At 41.8% G+C, this 17,484-nt stretch overlaps 1 protein-coding gene across 3 annotated transcripts in view; it reads right to left on the bottom strand.

The window, feature by feature from the left end:
- myh11a (myosin, heavy chain 11a, smooth muscle) overlaps nucleotides 1-17,484 on the bottom strand; it is a 28,310-nt gene that overhangs the window by 5,607 nt on the left and 5,219 nt on the right. For 2 of the 3 annotated variants that reach the window (XM_070916563.1, XM_070916571.1), the window contains exons 4-28: nucleotides 14,053-14,080; nucleotides 9,838-9,937; nucleotides 7,473-7,565; nucleotides 7,271-7,334; nucleotides 6,820-6,918; nucleotides 6,314-6,457; nucleotides 6,130-6,225; nucleotides 5,833-5,951; nucleotides 5,541-5,693; nucleotides 5,238-5,411; nucleotides 4,893-5,066; nucleotides 4,578-4,692; nucleotides 4,120-4,313; nucleotides 3,544-3,665; nucleotides 3,366-3,435; nucleotides 3,110-3,270; nucleotides 2,786-2,894; nucleotides 2,499-2,630; nucleotides 2,069-2,275; nucleotides 1,781-1,918; nucleotides 1,549-1,672; nucleotides 1,280-1,451; nucleotides 883-1,095; nucleotides 461-605; nucleotides 97-303 (exon numbers count right to left, since the gene is read on the bottom strand). In XM_070916563.1, the coding sequence (XP_070772664.1) occupies nucleotides 97-303; nucleotides 461-605; nucleotides 883-1,095; nucleotides 1,280-1,451; nucleotides 1,549-1,672; nucleotides 1,781-1,918; nucleotides 2,069-2,275; nucleotides 2,499-2,630; nucleotides 2,786-2,894; nucleotides 3,110-3,270; nucleotides 3,366-3,435; nucleotides 3,544-3,665; nucleotides 4,120-4,313; nucleotides 4,578-4,692; nucleotides 4,893-5,066; nucleotides 5,238-5,411; nucleotides 5,541-5,693; nucleotides 5,833-5,951; nucleotides 6,130-6,225; nucleotides 6,314-6,457; nucleotides 6,820-6,918; nucleotides 7,271-7,334; nucleotides 7,473-7,565; nucleotides 9,838-9,937; nucleotides 14,053-14,080 (3,353 nt within the window). Of the gene's footprint in view, nucleotides 1-96; nucleotides 304-460; nucleotides 606-882; nucleotides 1,096-1,279; nucleotides 1,452-1,548; nucleotides 1,673-1,780; nucleotides 1,919-2,068; nucleotides 2,276-2,498; nucleotides 2,631-2,785; nucleotides 2,895-3,109; nucleotides 3,271-3,365; nucleotides 3,436-3,543; nucleotides 3,666-4,119; nucleotides 4,314-4,577; nucleotides 4,693-4,892; nucleotides 5,067-5,237; nucleotides 5,412-5,540; nucleotides 5,694-5,832; nucleotides 5,952-6,129; nucleotides 6,226-6,313; nucleotides 6,458-6,819; nucleotides 6,919-7,270; nucleotides 7,335-7,472; nucleotides 7,566-9,683; nucleotides 9,711-9,837; nucleotides 9,938-14,052; nucleotides 14,081-17,484 lie in introns of all 3 variants that reach the window. The other variant, XM_070916558.1, reaches the window with a different exon arrangement.

The raw sequence follows: 17,484 nt of genomic DNA, 5'->3' as shown, positions 1-17,484 counted from the left end.
GCTGGGACTTTAATTTTCAGCATATCAGTGTGGTGGCTTTTAAAAATGCACCTGTTTTTATGCACAGTATTGCTGTAACTACTGATAGTCATTTACAGTGATCTTAGAGCAGCGCTCTCCCAGCTCGGACTTCTGCTTCTCGCTGTCGTTGAAGCGTGACTGCAGATCTGCCACCTGGCCTTCCAACTTCTTCCTCTTGTGCTCCCCGTCTTGTTTGGCCTGGGTGAGCGAGCGCACCTCTATGGTTAACTCTGACGTCTCCTTCTCCAGGGCTTGTTTAGCCTTCTCCAGGTTTGACTTCACCTGAGCAGAAGAGAGAAAAAACAAGATCAACATCCTGTGTGTTAGAAAGAAAAAAAAAAAGGAAGTTTGCTTTCCAGAAACAGTATTAACTTAAATAAACAAGCTAAATGGTAACTGGGTGTTTATAACACTGTGTGAAATGATGATGCAGGCCTACTCGTTTGGACTGCTCCAGCTGGTCTGTGAGCTCCTCCACAGCCTGGGTGTGTTTCTGTCTCATCTCCTGTATCTGGGCCTCGTGGGTCCGGTTCTCGTCCTCGATGGCTCTCTTCAGCAGGTTCACCTCCTGCTCACGTTTGGCCCTGGATGGACGGATCATGCAGACGTTTGTGTAAATATGACAGAGCTTTCACCTCTGTCTTACACGTCTATCATACACGAGCTTTCTAAGAACAAGGGAATATTTATATTTCTTGGTTTGTTGCAGTGTTGGTCACCTCATTATCATTAATTTTTTTCTAAAATGAATTGTACCTTACTCATAAATCCTTAATATGTAATAACTATAAAATCCCTTTGACTACGTATCTATATATATTACATATATAAATATATATATGTCAGTATTGTACGACCGACCTTAGTTCCTGCTGTGTGGCAGTAGTGTCCAAAGTGTCCTCTAGCTCAGACTTGAGGGCCTCCAGCTCCTCCCCGAGGTCCCGTTTGATCTTCTCTGCCTTGTTCCTAGCCGCCCGCTCAGAGTCGAGGTCCTCTTGCAGGTCGGAGATGTGTCCCTCCAGCTCTCTGATCTTCTTCAGCGCGTTGTTCTTCTGAGCTGTCTCATCTTCTAACCTGAGGAAGAAGATGCATCGAGGAGGATATTTGTTAGCATGATAGAAATAGCATCCTGCAAGGGTTAGGGTTGATGTGGTAGACAGGAGGTCTTACTCTGCCTCAGATGAAGTGTTACCGGGCTTTGTAGATTCAGGTGTATTGGAGATTCAATCTGCATTTTGGTAACTTCTCAGGACTTTACCTGGCCAAGGCGTTCTGTAACTCCTCCTCCTTCTTTGCGAGCTGGGCTTTGAGGTCAGCAATCTGGGCCTGCAGGTCAGCTATCTGCTCTTGCAGGTCATTCGACTCTGCTTCCAGCTTACGCTTAGCCTTATCCAGCTCCTGTCGACCCTTCTCTTCCTTTTTCAAGCGGACTAGTAAAGCAGAGAGATAACAATTAGCATAAATGTTGGTGACATCAGTAATGGTTTCGAGGGTGTTAATGCATGACAATCCATATCAGATGATTACCCTCTAGTTCAGAGATCATGGACTCATGTTTGTTTTTGAGCTTGGTGAGGTTCTTTGACTTCTCCTCTTCCTCTGCCAGGTTGCTACTGAAGTCTGCAATCCTCTCCTCCATCAGCTTCCTCTCCTACAAAACACCAAATATATAATTTGCCTTCTTTTCGATACAGTAACTCTCTTAATAAGTGACTGACCAATAGGGCCTCTCTGATAAATACTTTTTGTCTGTACTTACCTTCAGCAGTTTGTTGTTGTGGTCCTCCATCACCAGGATGTCGTCCTCCAGCTTTTTGATCTTCCCCTCACAGGTAACCTTCTCCAGCTGCAGCTTTTGGCGGGCATCTTCCTCCTCCTCCAAATGTTCCTCCAGTTCCTACATGAAGAATGCTGTAGTTTCAGTTTCTGCTGCTATTTCATCACATTATCAGAGCGTACATAGCTGAGAGTGGATGTAAGAGAGGTGAAGCTCCTTATCTGTATAACAGCAACAAGAAACAACAACTTATGGACAAGAAACAGAGACCTGCATCTGCTGTTGCATCTTCTTCTTATCCACTAACAGCGCCTGAGCACGTTCTTCCTCTTCATCCAGTCTCGCCTCCATCTCATGGAGGATCTCCTCCAACTCCTGCTTCTTAGCCGCCAGACGAACCCTCATCTCCTCAGCCTCGGCATACAGCTCTGTCTCTGCTTGAAGCTGCTCCTGCAGTGCGTTCCTCTCCTCCATAACCTGAAGCAGGCAGAGAAGGAAACATTGGGCTCAGCATCATTGTCTGTAGATTCCTGGTAGACCTTTAACAGGAGCTTATTCTTATTGGCTTGGTTTCACCCATGTATCAAATAACCACTGAAAAGGGACATGAAATGGGAACTTTGACGCAGTTTAAATTGCTGTGACGTCAAGTGAAATCAAAAAATGTGTTTGTGTCATTGTTGCAGAATTCGTCCTTTACCGATGTGTGTTTCAAGGTGATCTCCTTCAGCTCAGACTCAACCTTTGCAGCAACATCTTTGACTCTCTGCAGCTCTTCATCCTTCAGACCCATCTCCTCCTCCTGCCGGGTCACTTGCAGCAGAGGCTTGACCTGCGGTTCAGATATATGGGCACCATCACATTTGTAAAATGGGCTAAAGACAAAGTAAGGCCAAGTTTGTACTTTGCAAAACTACATGAAGAATTCATTCTAAGACAACATTACAAATATTAAAAAAGCAATACAAGGTTGTACTGTGAGCTGACCTTTGTGAAGAGTCTCCACCACTGCCAGTTCCTTAGTTTGAGGTAGGCAGCACAGTTCCTTTGGATCACTTTCATGGCTGTGAGTTGCTGTTGCCTCTTGGCAAATGCCCTTTAAAAATACAACAGTGAAACCAATACATTGTGTATAATATAAAGCAAAGTGTTCTATTTTCTAATTTATAGCGAAACAACAAAAATGAAAGCCTCCCTCTAAGTAAAAGGGCCAAAATACAAGATGCCATGTAATTTGATGAACTGAACTTTTGAACAGTGTAACAGACATTAGAGGGTGAAGTATATGAGGTTAGGCTTGTATATTCATACTTTCTGGCCAGGAAGCCTCTCGCCTGGGCCTGGAAAGCAATGATGATCACAGTGATCTTCAGATCTCTCTCCTCCTCCAGCTGGGCCAGCACTCCTGTGCGGAAGAAGATCTTACTCTGTCCAATCCTGTACAGGTTGGGGTCCAAGTCCAGATGCTTGATCTGCACAGACGGGAGATCAGTGAGAAAAAGGAGGCTCTCACAGGGTATGAGTATTATTATTATTGTGGATGGGAATTTTGAACTCATGTGTTTACCATGATGCAACAGGCTTGTTTGCCATCCATGAAACCTTTGGGGATAGCGCTAGCAGCCAGGATCTCATAACTATCAGAGGGAGACATGTCATGTTTAGTATGTGAGAAAGGTTTACAGAAATACTATAACCTCTAGCAGCACTTTATAAGTTAATGAGTCTCTTCAGATCAGACTCACCGCTGGCGGAACTCCTGGAAGACGATTCTGTTGGGAAATCCTTGTCGGCAGATCCTGATCCCCTCCAACACGCCGTTACACCTCAGCTGCTCCAGGACCAGGTGAGCATCCAGCTTCCCTGCCTATGGAGAACGGGATTTTAGTTTTCACTCAATACTGAATAGCTACTGCATTATATGGATATTTGTTTTTTATGTTATATGATTTATGTCATGTCTTCAGGAATACATGCTGTCAATGTAACAGTCAGAAAAGCAAATATCAGTGTGATTGTGCAATTTGGCAACAGAAGAAAGTGCTGGATTTTCTTTCAAAACATACTTCCATATCTGAACTGGTTATCCTTCAGGGTTACAGGGAGCTAGAGAGACTAAGTGCACCCTGGACAGATCACCAGTCTTCCGCAGAGGCCAACACATTTAGACAGATGACAGCTGCCCTCCTCTAAAACAACATGACTTGTTATTTTAACACCTTAGATACTGACTTTTTTCTCAAAGTGTCATATAGACGACATCCTGAAAGGAGCTTTGTCATAAGAGACACTAGTGTTAATAGCATTGTTCTTTTCTTTACCCTCTTCTCGTGGTTGGGGATGATGCATCTGACGAAGTTGGGCTGGGTGTTGTGCAGTGTGGTCATAAGTTTGGTCAGAGACTCCTTGTAGAGTTGTCCCACCGTGCGGAACATTCCCTTCTTGGTCTTTGAGCCGCTTGGCATGGAGGTGTCTGACATCTTGGCTATTGTGTCAAGACCCACCACTCTGTCCGCTGAAATAGACAACACATCATTATGTTAATGGCAAAAACAGTGTTTTTGCTCAACTTAGAATGGTCCAAGCGCGCTGGATCCAATGTGTTTGGATCCTATTGTAAATTTTTGTTTTGCTTCACCAAAAAGTTAATTTATTGATTTAGTACGTTAACATGTTTCCTATGCACGTTCTAAATAGGAAATTGGTTGTAACTGATCCTCATTGATAAATCTTTTTATATATAATGTATGTATAAAACCCATTGTTGGTAACATCTCACTATCTTTCCAGAGGTCTTGCACAAACTGGCTGGAGGAGTTGCTGAGCAGCGCTGTGACGTTGTCATTTAGAGGGTCCATGTTCTTCGTCAACCAGGATGTGGCGTTATAGTCCACCTACAAACAAAACAACATCAATGTTATTTAAGCTTCACTGACACATCTTTGTTTTTCTCAAATTGTCAGCAATCATCACAGCAATTGTTTTTAATGTTACCCAAATTATAACTCAACATGAGAGTATACGAACGTGCTGTCCTCAACAAGGGATACCATATCATGCTTTTATCATATTATACATGTCCCCTCATACTCACCTTCCCGGCATAATGTAAAATAGAAAACTCTGTCTTGTCTTTCAGCTGTTTAGGTTTGGCGAATTTCACATGGTTCCCTTGTGTGTTCATGAGTTTCTCCACGAAGGAGATGTCTGTAGCTTTGGGGAACCAGCACTCCTCATCCAGCAGGGCCAGGATGCCTGGAGGGTTGTTCTGCAGAGAATATGCCGTGATTACTAAGTCTGACCAGAATTCTAATTTAGACACATCATATAAATCGAAATCACAAAATATCTGCGCTAGGCGGGAGAACTTACTTGGCTTGACCTATGAATGAAGTGTGTTTAAATCACATTGTGCTTTTATTGTGACAAGGCCACTCACAGGTCTCTCAATGAGCTCAATGCAGGGCTGCAGGTCAAGGCCGAAGTCGATGAAGTTCCACTCGATGCCCTCCCTCTGGTACTCCTCCTGCTCCAGGATGAACATGGTGTGGTTGAAGAGCTGCTGCAGCTTCTCATTGGTGTAGTTGATGCACAGCTGCTCAAAGGAGTTGTCCTGAAACAACCAAGAAACTGAACTGAAGATGCATGCAGAATCATGCATGGAAATGTTTGTCTTTTGTGTTTAATAAGCTACACAACAGCTTATTGGTTTCTGACTCATCAGCGATCAACATGTCCATACCTCAAAGATCTCAAAGCCGGCAATGTCGAGGATTCCCAGGAAGGAGGCCCCCTGGCGTTTGGTCTTGTCCAGGGCCTTGTTGACTCGGGCCAGGATCCAGCGGAACAGTCGCTCAAACACAGCTTTAGCCAGGGCTTCGATGGCAAAGTCCGCCTAACAAATACACACACGCAGAAAATATCTGATGAGAGATCAGAGCGATGAAGTTGATTGAGATGACAGGCTTGGGAAGTGTTCATTCAATGCAGTATTTGTTTTATTGTTCTTTCACACAGTGCACTCCCTGGAGTACCTGCTCTTTGGTCTGTGCCTTCTGCACCACCTCTCTGCCCACTTTGATTCGAGGAGTGAGGATGGCTCGGGTGAAGTCTGTCACATTGATGCCCTGCAGGTGACACACCTTCTGGGCCGCTAGAGAGAGAAGAAATATGTTGGTACACTTAACACAAGTGTGTTTTTTCTTTTTCTTTTTCTATAGTTTGTTTCACTGCTGTAGATAAAAACAAGGTGAAGTGAATTTTATATTTGTGAAATTGGTAAAAGTTGATAACCATATGGTAACAAGTGTCTAATAGTTGTGGTGTCTAACCGGTGTTGTCTGGCATAGTAGCCTGTTCCTGGTTCCTCTCTTTCTTGAACTCAATGTTTCCCAGCTGCATGACTGTGGAGCACACCTTCAGGATATCTGAAACACAGGGATATAACAGACATAACAGCAACCTCACTTAGTCCCACTCCAAGCAGCCTATCCTACACTCGCCAAGCACTGGTACCGATTCTGTCCTCGTCGGTGAGGCCCATGATCTTCATGGCCTCCATGGTCTCTTCATACATCTCATCGTCTTGCTGGCCGGTGATCTGAACGTGGCCCGCGCTCAGGAAGCGGTAATTACTGAAGGGCTCCAGAAGAAGCTCCTCTGAAAATATAACACACAACGTTAAACAGCTTGTGACTTATCATCATAGCTCTGGTCAGTATTCTCTGAATGAATTGCCGCCATAGAATACCAATATTGGTGAGCAACGCACAGGAGCACTTTTTCTCAGCTTCAATATTTTAACATCAGTAGAAGGATTACATGAACCTTGATGAGTTGAGGAAAATCTACAAACCTTATGGCCTAAAAAAGACTTTTGCATGACAATCAATCTGAAACAAAGACTGACTTTATTTTCTCTTTGTAAGTTTTGATCTGAGAAATGTGAGACCTTCACATGACGGTGATGATGTGTTAACCTGCAGTTATGGAGGAGAGAAAAGCAGTAGGTTTTAACTCACCACAGACTTTGTCCTTGGCACCGGCAATCATGTAGTAGAAGATGTGAAAAGCTCTTTCTGTCTTTGCTTGTCTGATACAGCGAGACTTCTCCAGCAGGTCTGAGAGTTTCAGTTGTTAAAGAATACATACACACTCTGTGCTCTGAGAGGGTTTAGCATATAAACCTCTGTTCAGCCCCATATGAAAGTCAGAGTTCAATGCCATTTTTTGTCTAATCTGCTATAAAAAGACAAATAAATAAGAATAATAATCTGTAGTGCACATCACAGAAACTGTTGTCACATGAAATTGGCAGCACACACAAACATCAAGCAAATATTCAATAACTGAGGTCAAATTCTAACTAAACTAAACTAAAGCTGAAGAAAATATTGAGTCTTTGAATTCCCTCATGAATGTGCGTTTTTGCGTTTTTTCAAAAACTATTCACACAACAAGAAAATAGGATACAAGTCTCAATATTGGCTCCAACAATGTAGCCGGTCACATCAAAGTTGATACGGATGAATTTACCCTGTGAGAGAGAAAAGGAAAGAAAATGTTTCAGGATGAAAGGGTGTGAGAAACAAAACATGCATTGTCCTAAAGAATCATATTATATCAGAAACAAAACATCAAAACTACTTCTACTTTTAGAAAATAGCAAACTCACAAATCGGGAGGAGTTGTCATTTTTGATGGTCTTTGCATTTCCGAAGGCCTCCAGGATGGGATTGGCCTGCAGGAGCTGCTTCTCCAGCTCCCCCTAGTGACAACAGTGATACACACAAACATCACTATGATACACTAATTGGTGGCTGGAGGTGGGGTGCAGTAGGCGGTGATCGGTGGGGATGAAGTGGTTCAGGGTGGGCATGGAGTGGGAAGGTTCATCAGAATATTATCACTGACAAAATGAAGGACTTAACTGGCTGAAAAATAATCAAATCAACTCCTTAGTGATCAATAAATAACCTGACAGGTAAATCTATAACCATCTGTAAGATGATAACATAATTCCTTATTAATCTTCTTTTACTTTCGTCAGTATGTTACGTAACACATGACCTACAGACTTCTCCATCGGTTTTGAGAGAAATTGTTCAAAAGAGGAGGAGCTGTTGTTGATGATGTGGAAACAGAGAGGGAGATGGAAGAGTGAGGTTATATTGGGTCAGGTGAGGCATCCGAATGATGTTAACATTACAAAACCTTTGATGAATCCTGCCAAAGACTTTGCATTCAAAGTGTCTGCAAATTAAAATGATTCTGATCCACAAACAGCTGCGATTTGCCTCCAGCGTGACTGCAGGGCCTGCAGACCGGTGGGTGGAGCCGGCCGATGGTCGGTAAATGGGGCAGACACCCTGTCACTCTGCATCGAGCTAATCCACCTGATCAAAGGGGTCTGTGTCAGCCTAGCATCAAGGTCAGGTGTTGCAGATCTCTACCTTAAATACTCTCTTGCTTAAGAACACTCCCTTCAGCTTCCCTGTAAACGAGCTAAAGCCATGAAGATGGTGAGATGAAAACGATATTGAAGATTTATGACGGACATGTTCAGACATTTGCTAGCTTGTGTATATTCACCAAGCTTGTTTTCGAGTTATAACTCAATTTAATTTAAAAAACAAGGCAGTAATTTGACAAAAAAAAAGTCTAATAGAGTCGTCAAAAGTCTTTTTTAAGAAAAACAGGAAAGATACAGACCAGCTGAAGAGGTGCAGTTCAGAGTTGGCAGAGCAGAGAGGAGGGTCTTGTCACTTAAGTCACTGGGGGAAAGAAAGAAAGGAGAGAAAAGAAGAGAAATAGAGCACAGCAAAATGGCAAGAAAAGTGACCGCTGATAAATAGGATTGTTCTGAAGATACAGTTTAAATAAAAGACTCGAGCAGAGAGCTAAGGAGCAGTTGGCTGAGTGAAAGAGTGCCTGAGGAGGAGAGAAAGTGAGAGCAGAGAAAAGAGATCGACCCAATGCTATTTCTGTTCAGGCGAGGTCCATGGGAGCCTCCAGGTCTTACTGAGGACAGAATACAGTTCAGCGTTTCCTCTGGGGGAAAGACACTGAGGGTCAGTGACAAAGGAAAGCATTGCTTTGACCCACGAATGAATCCTTCTGATACCTACACCAACGCCAGGGCAACACCACAAACCATCAACATCTAGGCAGGAGCCGGGACGTCATCTTACTCAGGCGTGATCCTGTCTGAGAGTTTTTAAATCAAGGCTTGCAGAGGGTGTTGAAAAGTCCATACAGCCTCACGACATGGGTGTTTTTACAAACACCACATGGTCCAGTAAACGCTACTGGACAAGACAGCCAAATGCCGCACCTCAGGGCACATGGCAGGTGGGAGGATGAGGAGCAGGGGAGGGGAGGGGAGGGGAAGAGGGGGGAGGTCTGTGTTTGATAGATAAGAACAGGAGATGGGCATGCTCACACTGTGCTCTTTGATCTATGAGAGACCCTTTCACTGCCAGAGAGGCTCCGATCTCATCTCCGCCGGCAGTGAGAGGGTGTTCATAAGAAGATGGATGACACAAAACTCAACATGATAAACCAGTTCAGGAGTATGCAACACTACACGTCCTTCACTGAACATTCGAGTGGCTGCGAGTCAGCACTATGATGATGGTCATGCAGTCTAAGTCAGCTCTTGTTGGGTAAGACACAGAAATGACGGATGTTAGGATAAACACCTTCTAACTCAAGAACAGTCAGATTCAGGATCTTGACCCTCGGTGTAAGAAAAATAATTACAAACAGAAAACATTTTTTTGAGTAACTCAGTGATACTTCCTTCATGCACTACGTCTAACCTAAAGAAGGAACACACACAAACACCACACACAAAAACACACTCCAGGCATCCCCCTTTACTCACGTAGGCAAACTGTGATCCTGATTGTTGCTATTTGGAGGAAATGGCGATATACAGGATTAAACTGGGCAGTTCCCTACATATGTTGAAGAGTGAGGGAACTGGCTGATAGATACGAACTTTTCATACAACATGATTTCTTCACACGGATACTTACAGCACTGCTGTCCTTCTTGCCTTTATGTGAGGAGGCCACAACAGCCAGATACTGGATGACCTTCTTGGTGTTCTCCGTCTTCCCAGCACCAGACTCCCCGCTAGAGAGGAAAAAGCGAGAAGGGGATTAAAAGATGTCGAGGAGAGATAGTGAAAGGGAATGAGAGAGAACAAGATGATAAGCAGCACTGACAGGTACTCACAGTTCACAGTTCAATAACCCAGTTTAATTGAATGGAAATCATGTGCAGCAGAGAAAACTGCACCAACGTCTGACACAAAGCATAATGTTATTCTTCAGTCTGTCTACTGATCCCTGTATTTCCAGATCCTTTTCCAAACTATCAGGTTCATAATCCATTCCTATCTAGGGGAAAATGTGATTTTAGAATTGGAAAATGAACCCTCTCCACTTCTACTTATTGTGGAGCTTTTGAGGACTAGTTTGAAACAAGAGGGAACAGTAAGGCTGGCTGTTTTTTTAAAGATTTTTCTTGGCATTTCTGCCTGTATTTGATACTAGACAGTGAAGAGACAGACAGGAAACATGGGGCGAGAGAGAAGGGTGTGTGAAGTGCAACAAAGGTGTTATGCACCTTACCCATAAGGCTAGGCCTGGCTTGATTTTTCCCCATTTCCAGCCTTTATGCTATGCTAAGCTAACAGGCTGCTGGCTGGAGCTTCATATTTACTGCACAGACATGAATGTCATGACATTCCTCTCATCTAACTCGCTGCAAGAAAACAAATAAGTGTATCTCATAAAATGTTGATTTATTCCTTTGAATAATTGACTGCCTGTAAGCAGCACAGAACTAGTGGCCTGACACGTAGTGACAACAAAATCAGTGTGTGCATAGTTGGAAGAAACCTCTTATGACATTTACAAGTTATTAGGAGTTAAATGATAGATTCCCTCAAACTAGTCAGAGACCTAAAAGTAAAAGATGTACTGTCTTTTACTTTTAAAACACCTAAGAAATGTATAACTCAAACTTTTCCAAACAGAAGCAAGAACACATTCCACTTCCACAAAATGATCTCGGTTACTTAGAAAGACAAAGATGAACGATACCAGAGCCACCAGCCAGCAGTCCAGCACACAGACACATCCTCAGACATGGGGTCCATAAAAGGCATGGGATGCTCCCTGTGTTAGGGCTTGGCAGCCCTGAGAGGAATCTAATTACTCTGTCCTGTTCAGGTTTGGTAAGGACATATGACATCCAGGCTCCTACTGTGGGGAACTGTTCGTGCAGAATGAATTCTAGTGTTAGTTTCTCCTCCAGATGGTCTATCAAACTGTCTCGTCCTGCTGACCATCAATACAAGTTTCTCTCGCCATCATATAATTATTTGAATGGATGCGATCGTATTTCGCCAGAGATACCATGTTGCTAATATTCAGATGTGTTACTATGTTTAATTAGGATTTTATGAAATCTTTGCTTTTGCCCTTTAAAATATTGAATATCATAAGACTTTTCTACTAAAAACAAATGTGAAAAACAGAAATCATTCTTTGATTTAACTGTCTACAAGTGTGCAACCTTGTTGTCTGTGGAGGCAATACTTTATACTTATACTTTATGTTTTAACGAGTTACACACAAAGTTGCGAACAACAGTTGTTGTAAACACTTATCCTCTCTTTATCCTACAGTCTAGAGAGCTACATCAAGGGGATTCCTCCATTAATACATGTGATGCATCCGAGCCCTCAGCAGGGCCAGAAAATGTTGTGAATCTGCACTCTTCAGCAACATCCTGCCACTTTATGGCCACTATCAGTCCAGTTTGTCACACACACACACACACACACACACACACACACACACACACACACACACACACAATGAATATTAGAACAAGGAAACTGGTGACCCTGCTGAGATGAAATGTCAACATCTCAAGAATGGATTTAGTGGGCTCCCAGCAATTTCTCATGGCATATCATTGCTACTGTGTAGAGGAATTTGAGGATTATAATCACTAGAATACACTCAGTGACCAAGAATACAGTAGAAACCCCTGTAAACGCTAATGCAATCCAGTACAGCAGCTCTGCAATGCATGTTTACATTTCTGTTGACACTGTATTAGAGAGGTGTCACTTCAATTTTGTTATATTTTTAGAGAGAATAGATAGAATAGATTATTAACATAATTTTCATTGACTCCGAAAATTAATAAAGTTAGGTTTAAAGAGAGATTTAGGTCAGATATTGGAAATGAAGCCAGTAGTTATTAAAAGATGTTGTTTTACGTTGGTTTGTTTGTCCTTTAGTCCTTGTGTTATAATGATAATAATACAAATAAATAATTTATCTTGAGTAACAGATGCTGCCATAATTTGAAGAGGTCAAAAAAAGAGCAAGTGTTGCTGGAGTTATATGCCAGAAATCCCAACTCTGCCACACTGTGCATTTTGTCATAATTTGCCTCCTATAATGTACCATAGTGACATTAAAACAGCCTTGCTGCCACCTTGATCTTCTTGATCTGGTTAAATCTGAAAAGTGTTGACTTTTCTATGTCAATGCAGAAGCATGTAATCCTTAAAAGCGAACAGGAAATCCCTAAAATCACAGTTACACAAGTCTCCCATGACTCCATATTAACAAATACTACTAAAACTATTAAGACGAAAGGCCTCTATGATGGATTGCTGTAAAAACAATAGTGCCAAAGAGCATACAGTGTAGTTAAACACGTGCACACACACACACATGCAGGAGCAGAGTGTCACACATGACATTCCATGTATCGCACCAGAAACGTTTCTACCATATATGGATCCAGAGGCCTGCTGAGGCTGAGACCAGCTGTAGCTCAAACTGAAACCTTCAAGTGACTGTGTGGACCTGAGTGAGGTTCCACACTTTACATGTAAGCTCTAATGTAACTTCCAGTTTACCACTTTAAACAGTTTTAAATAATGCTTCATGTGCGTTTTCTCACATTAGTGTCTACATCTTCATGGCAGGGGTAAATACTACCAAACTTTTTCCAAAGTTTCCCTCAGATAAAAGAAAGCTTGATCGTTGAGGAAATGGTCTGATGTGATCAAAGAATTTGCTGCATCCTGGCATCAGTACTGTCAATTTAGAGCCTTGATGGGGGAGAGGCGTTCCTTTCATTTCCTTCACTGGGACCACTGGATGCTGAGCAGCAAAGGTGCTTGGAAATACTGCAATATGTCTGTTAAACTGTACCAGCTCTTTGACACAAATCAGCCAATTTAAATGACTGTAGTGGACTCAGTGGAAGAGGAACACATTACACTGTAGGTCCATTTAAGGTGCACAATGGTATGTGTGTTTTATTTTTGCTGTACTTGTTTGATTTAGTGCATAAAAGTCCTCCCTCTCCGAAGTTATCCCGATGACGTAAGCATGCAGTACATTTTTAGTGGAAGTGGACAGAGATAAACATAGAACACAAGCCAGTGGGATGTAGAGTATGTGAGAGTGGAAAATGAATTTGTAGACAGCAGCTTAAGTGGCAATAGTTCCTAGAAAAAGCAAGGAATACAAAAACTGTGAATTGAATGACCTCAGCATACATACAACCTTTATACAAAATGCAAAGCCTATTAGGCCACAAAAACACGAGACGAAAAATGGATTAATTAGTTAAATAACTTTTTTGTCTGTGAGTTTAAGTAAAGTTCAGGTCAGTCCAAAGATTAGGCTTTCACTGCCAGACAAAAGGAGGCCGTTTGTCCCTGGGTGCCTGATGCCCCAGTCAAAGTTCTCAATAATTAGTTTGAAAAAAAAATAAACAAACAAAATGGAGCCCAAACATTTGGAGATCTAATCTGGTTCTCCCATCAGGATGCAGGGCATACTTCCTGACCGAGGGTCTGCGAGGAGAGAGAGGCCACAGCCCTCTGGGACCGCTGCGAACGCATTAACGCTGATCCAGTTTGGCTCCATTTGAACACAACACAATTCGCTGCAACTTAACCCGACAAACTAAAGCATTCTGCCTCTAGCCAGCAAAACATCTGTTATATTATGAATGATTTCTTGCTGGTTGAGGCTGAGTGCTGAGAGACCAGAGAGGTATCTCATTTGTTTAACTAACTGTGTTTACACAAGCATTATGTAACTGTTCTTCCACACATATACACATGCAGCCTTCCTTCTAGCATTAATGTGACGTCTAGGAAAGACGATAACGGATGAGTTTGGAGGTGACAGATTTTGACTTACGTGCAGAGAATGGACTGGTCCTCACGATCTGCAGAAACAAAGAAAGTTTATATTGTTAGACACATTTTATGGCTCATTCACAAATATACAGTATGTGAGTGTCTGGATCACTTAGGCATAAAAATGATGTGGTAAACCAAAGGAATCTGCAATAACCAAAGTACAAATATGTAACTGTTATTATGTATTACAAGCTCTACATCCGCCCTGAGGATATGTGTACAGTCATGCACAATAGCTCAGCACACTACTGTACATACCACATGTGAAACCACAAGCCTTTCTCCAGGAACAAAGATCAATCTCGTGCTGAACTTAAGACACCAGCTGGGACTCAGTTCAAACCTTAGAGGAGGCTGTGTGATCTGCAGAGGCCCCCTCGTGCCTAAAGAAACATGTAACTCCCACAAATACTTTGATTTTTAACCATGAAAATCAACTCTGAATGTGCTGAGCAATGAGTCATTATAATGTCTCTAAAAATACTGCTGGGAGAGTCCATGTAAGGCTATTCTGTAACTGTATCCTTCAATACAAACCACCCCTGGGGGAGTGGTACTCCCTTACTGCAGAAAGAAAAGATAACTTTGCTGTCAGTTTTCGACATGAAACCTTTTAGTAAATGACACCCCGAAGCTCTACTGCAAAAATGTGGGAAAAAGACACAACACAGACCGTTTACCAACAATTCTTCATCTTCATACAGTGAAGAGCATCATTCATGAGCAGCGTCATCGTTTTCATACTGTGATTTATCACTGTGTGTGTGTGTGTGTGTGTGTGTGTGCAGGACAATCACACACACACACACACACACACACACACACACACAGTTACAGTGAACTGTAAACTAGCACGGATGCTGTTTCTCTGTTTGACTTTGGCTGCTGTTCCACTGGTTCCACTCCTTACATACACACACAAAATGCAGCCTGTTCCCTCTCTGCACTTCCTAATTAAGGCAGATGGAGAGAGAAAGGTGGCCAGAGTTGTGAGCTTTTGTAAAAGATCCAAAAACAAGAGCAAAGACAGAGTTTTTGTTGCCACTGCAAAATATCAGGAATATTTTTGTGACACTGATTCAGTCATGTAAAGTAAAACCCAAAATCTGATTACATGGGAATGTCAATGTCTTTGCGCCTATCACTACAAATACACTGTGTGCACAGAAGACAACACATCAGTCATCTTCTGCAGTGAGACATTTCAGGGGACAGTAAACTCCCTGCGGGAATTTCACATTTTTATCTGCTGGACATCAAAAGGCTGAGGCACGATTTTGGAGAAATGGGATTTCAGCCAAGACTGCAGGAAGAATGTTTCAAAGCTTAGAGAGAGTTATCTGGATTTGCTGTAGTTATGCACCACTTCCACTCTAGCATGTGAACTGTTCATACTAACGCACATCATTAGACATGACTTCATGGGAAATCCCACTAATGCATCAACAATAACAACTCCCTGCATGCCACAATATTATACAATAAAGGCTCAAATGGGATTCATAGATGTACAGTTTTAGTCTCGCCCTCTTGGTATTTGAGAACTCATAAAAACATGTATACTGCAGTAAGACTAACTTTTTTAAAGCCTTGTTTTACATTTTAAAACTGAATGGGTGGTCCACGATCTTAAATGTCAGTTGTCATTTCAAATATCATGAGCCTACGCAAACGTCTGATTTGTTTAGTCTGAAATAAATGCGGCAAATCAAAACACACTATTTTTTTATGCACACATGGTGTCCTGGGTGGTAACAAGTGTGTAATTCTCCCATAATCTGAAAATGGTCTCCAAGTTGCAGCTGCACAGGTTGTTCTGGAGGGATGAGCTAAAGGAGTGTAATCCAAACACCCACACAAACACATCAATCCTGCCCCTTCTTGTTTACTTGTGACACCATGTTTACACACCATAGCTGTAGCGGTAAATACAATAATTTCCTGTGTACCGGTCTGGTGGAACTTAAAATCCTCCAATGTACACATACATTAGTGACAGCTGCATTGTTAAAATCAGAAGAGATTTAGGATATTTATAATGGCAAAATAATTCAGCAAATTTAACACAATCTTCAACATTCAATCTGATCACTCATCATCAATCAGTCATTTCTAGGAGTTTCCAGATGTTAGCACCAGTTAAGGTATCAATTCCCTTAAAATACAGAGACATTAACTTAAGAGACCACCTAAAAATAGAACTTGAGGCTCAAAAGTTAGCTTTCATAGTGTTTCTAGAGGCACCTGCATAGCTTGTGTGATGTAGCTAAAATACTTAAGATGACCGGGAAGTGCCAACATCAGTACAGTAGGTAGCAACAACATATTCCAGTGTATTAGATCAATGATCAGTGTGGAGTGCATAATAATGTGTTTTTCTCAAACTAGGAATGTGCATTCATTTGACGGTGAAATACTAGAGAGAACTGAGTTGACGAAGTATATTGATATAGTATATTGAAAAAGTGAGTTTATGTTTTTCTTCTGGTCATATTATTCTGACTGAGTGACATAAATGAGTGAGCAGTTATATCAGTTTCAGTGCTCATGAGCATTTCCACTAGTACTGTCCATTTGACTAGAGAGGCAGCATGAGGCTCACAGTAGGTAGGTAGGTAGTAAAAGTATCCATCTGTGATTACATGAGTTATCATGGATGCCAAATTGACCAAATAGCAAACTTGAGTGTTTGTTATGTGGCTATTTTATGTAAAAATGAAATCATGGGCATGTGATGGAAAGATAAGTGACCTGAGAAGCACTTAAGAGTTTGTTCTTCTTTATGCTGTCTTTACATTCTCAATAAAAGCCCCATGAGTCGAAGCCTTTTCCCCGTTGTTATCTTATATCCCTGGACCGTTTCTTTTGCTATATCTATAAGGATGTGTGCCATATATATGGTAAACATTTTTTAAGATACTTCTACATCTAATTATCCCAATCTCTTCTTGTGTAGTGTAAATCAATCAATCCAAAAATTACATTCAGGAGAATCTGACCATTGATTTTGGAGTGATCAATCCAATCTCGTCTGTCATGTCCGTTATTAGCTGGCTAGCTGGAATTAGCAGCATTATCATCAGTTTGAGGTGTGTATTTGACGTCTGCAACTACTACACTATTAGTTTTGGCAGCTTTCTGTGCAGACAGAGAGGTTGGGTGGTATGGTTTTGGAAGACTGGATAATCTCACTTTTTTTGCGAACTCTCTAAACAATTACTTCCTAACTTTACTGTAAGTCCTGTCAAAACATCCTGCTTCACTGGGAAACTCATCAAACCAAAGGAGAGAAGTACAATCTCAAACCCGTTTAATAGGACCTTTAAACTCTCCTTTCTCACACAAGACATAGTTTTTGGTATTTGTATAATTGTATCCGGGATCAATAAAGTATTTCTGATTCGGATTCGAATTCTGTATTTACACTGAC

The sequence above is a fragment of the Enoplosus armatus genome, chromosome 2 (genome assembly GCF_043641665.1).
Source record: "Enoplosus armatus isolate fEnoArm2 chromosome 2, fEnoArm2.hap1, whole genome shotgun sequence".
Classification (NCBI taxonomy): domain Eukaryota; kingdom Metazoa; phylum Chordata; class Actinopteri; order Centrarchiformes; family Enoplosidae; genus Enoplosus; species Enoplosus armatus.
The sequence above is the reverse complement of the archived record's forward strand: the minus strand, read 5'-3'. Positions and strand labels throughout refer to the sequence as shown.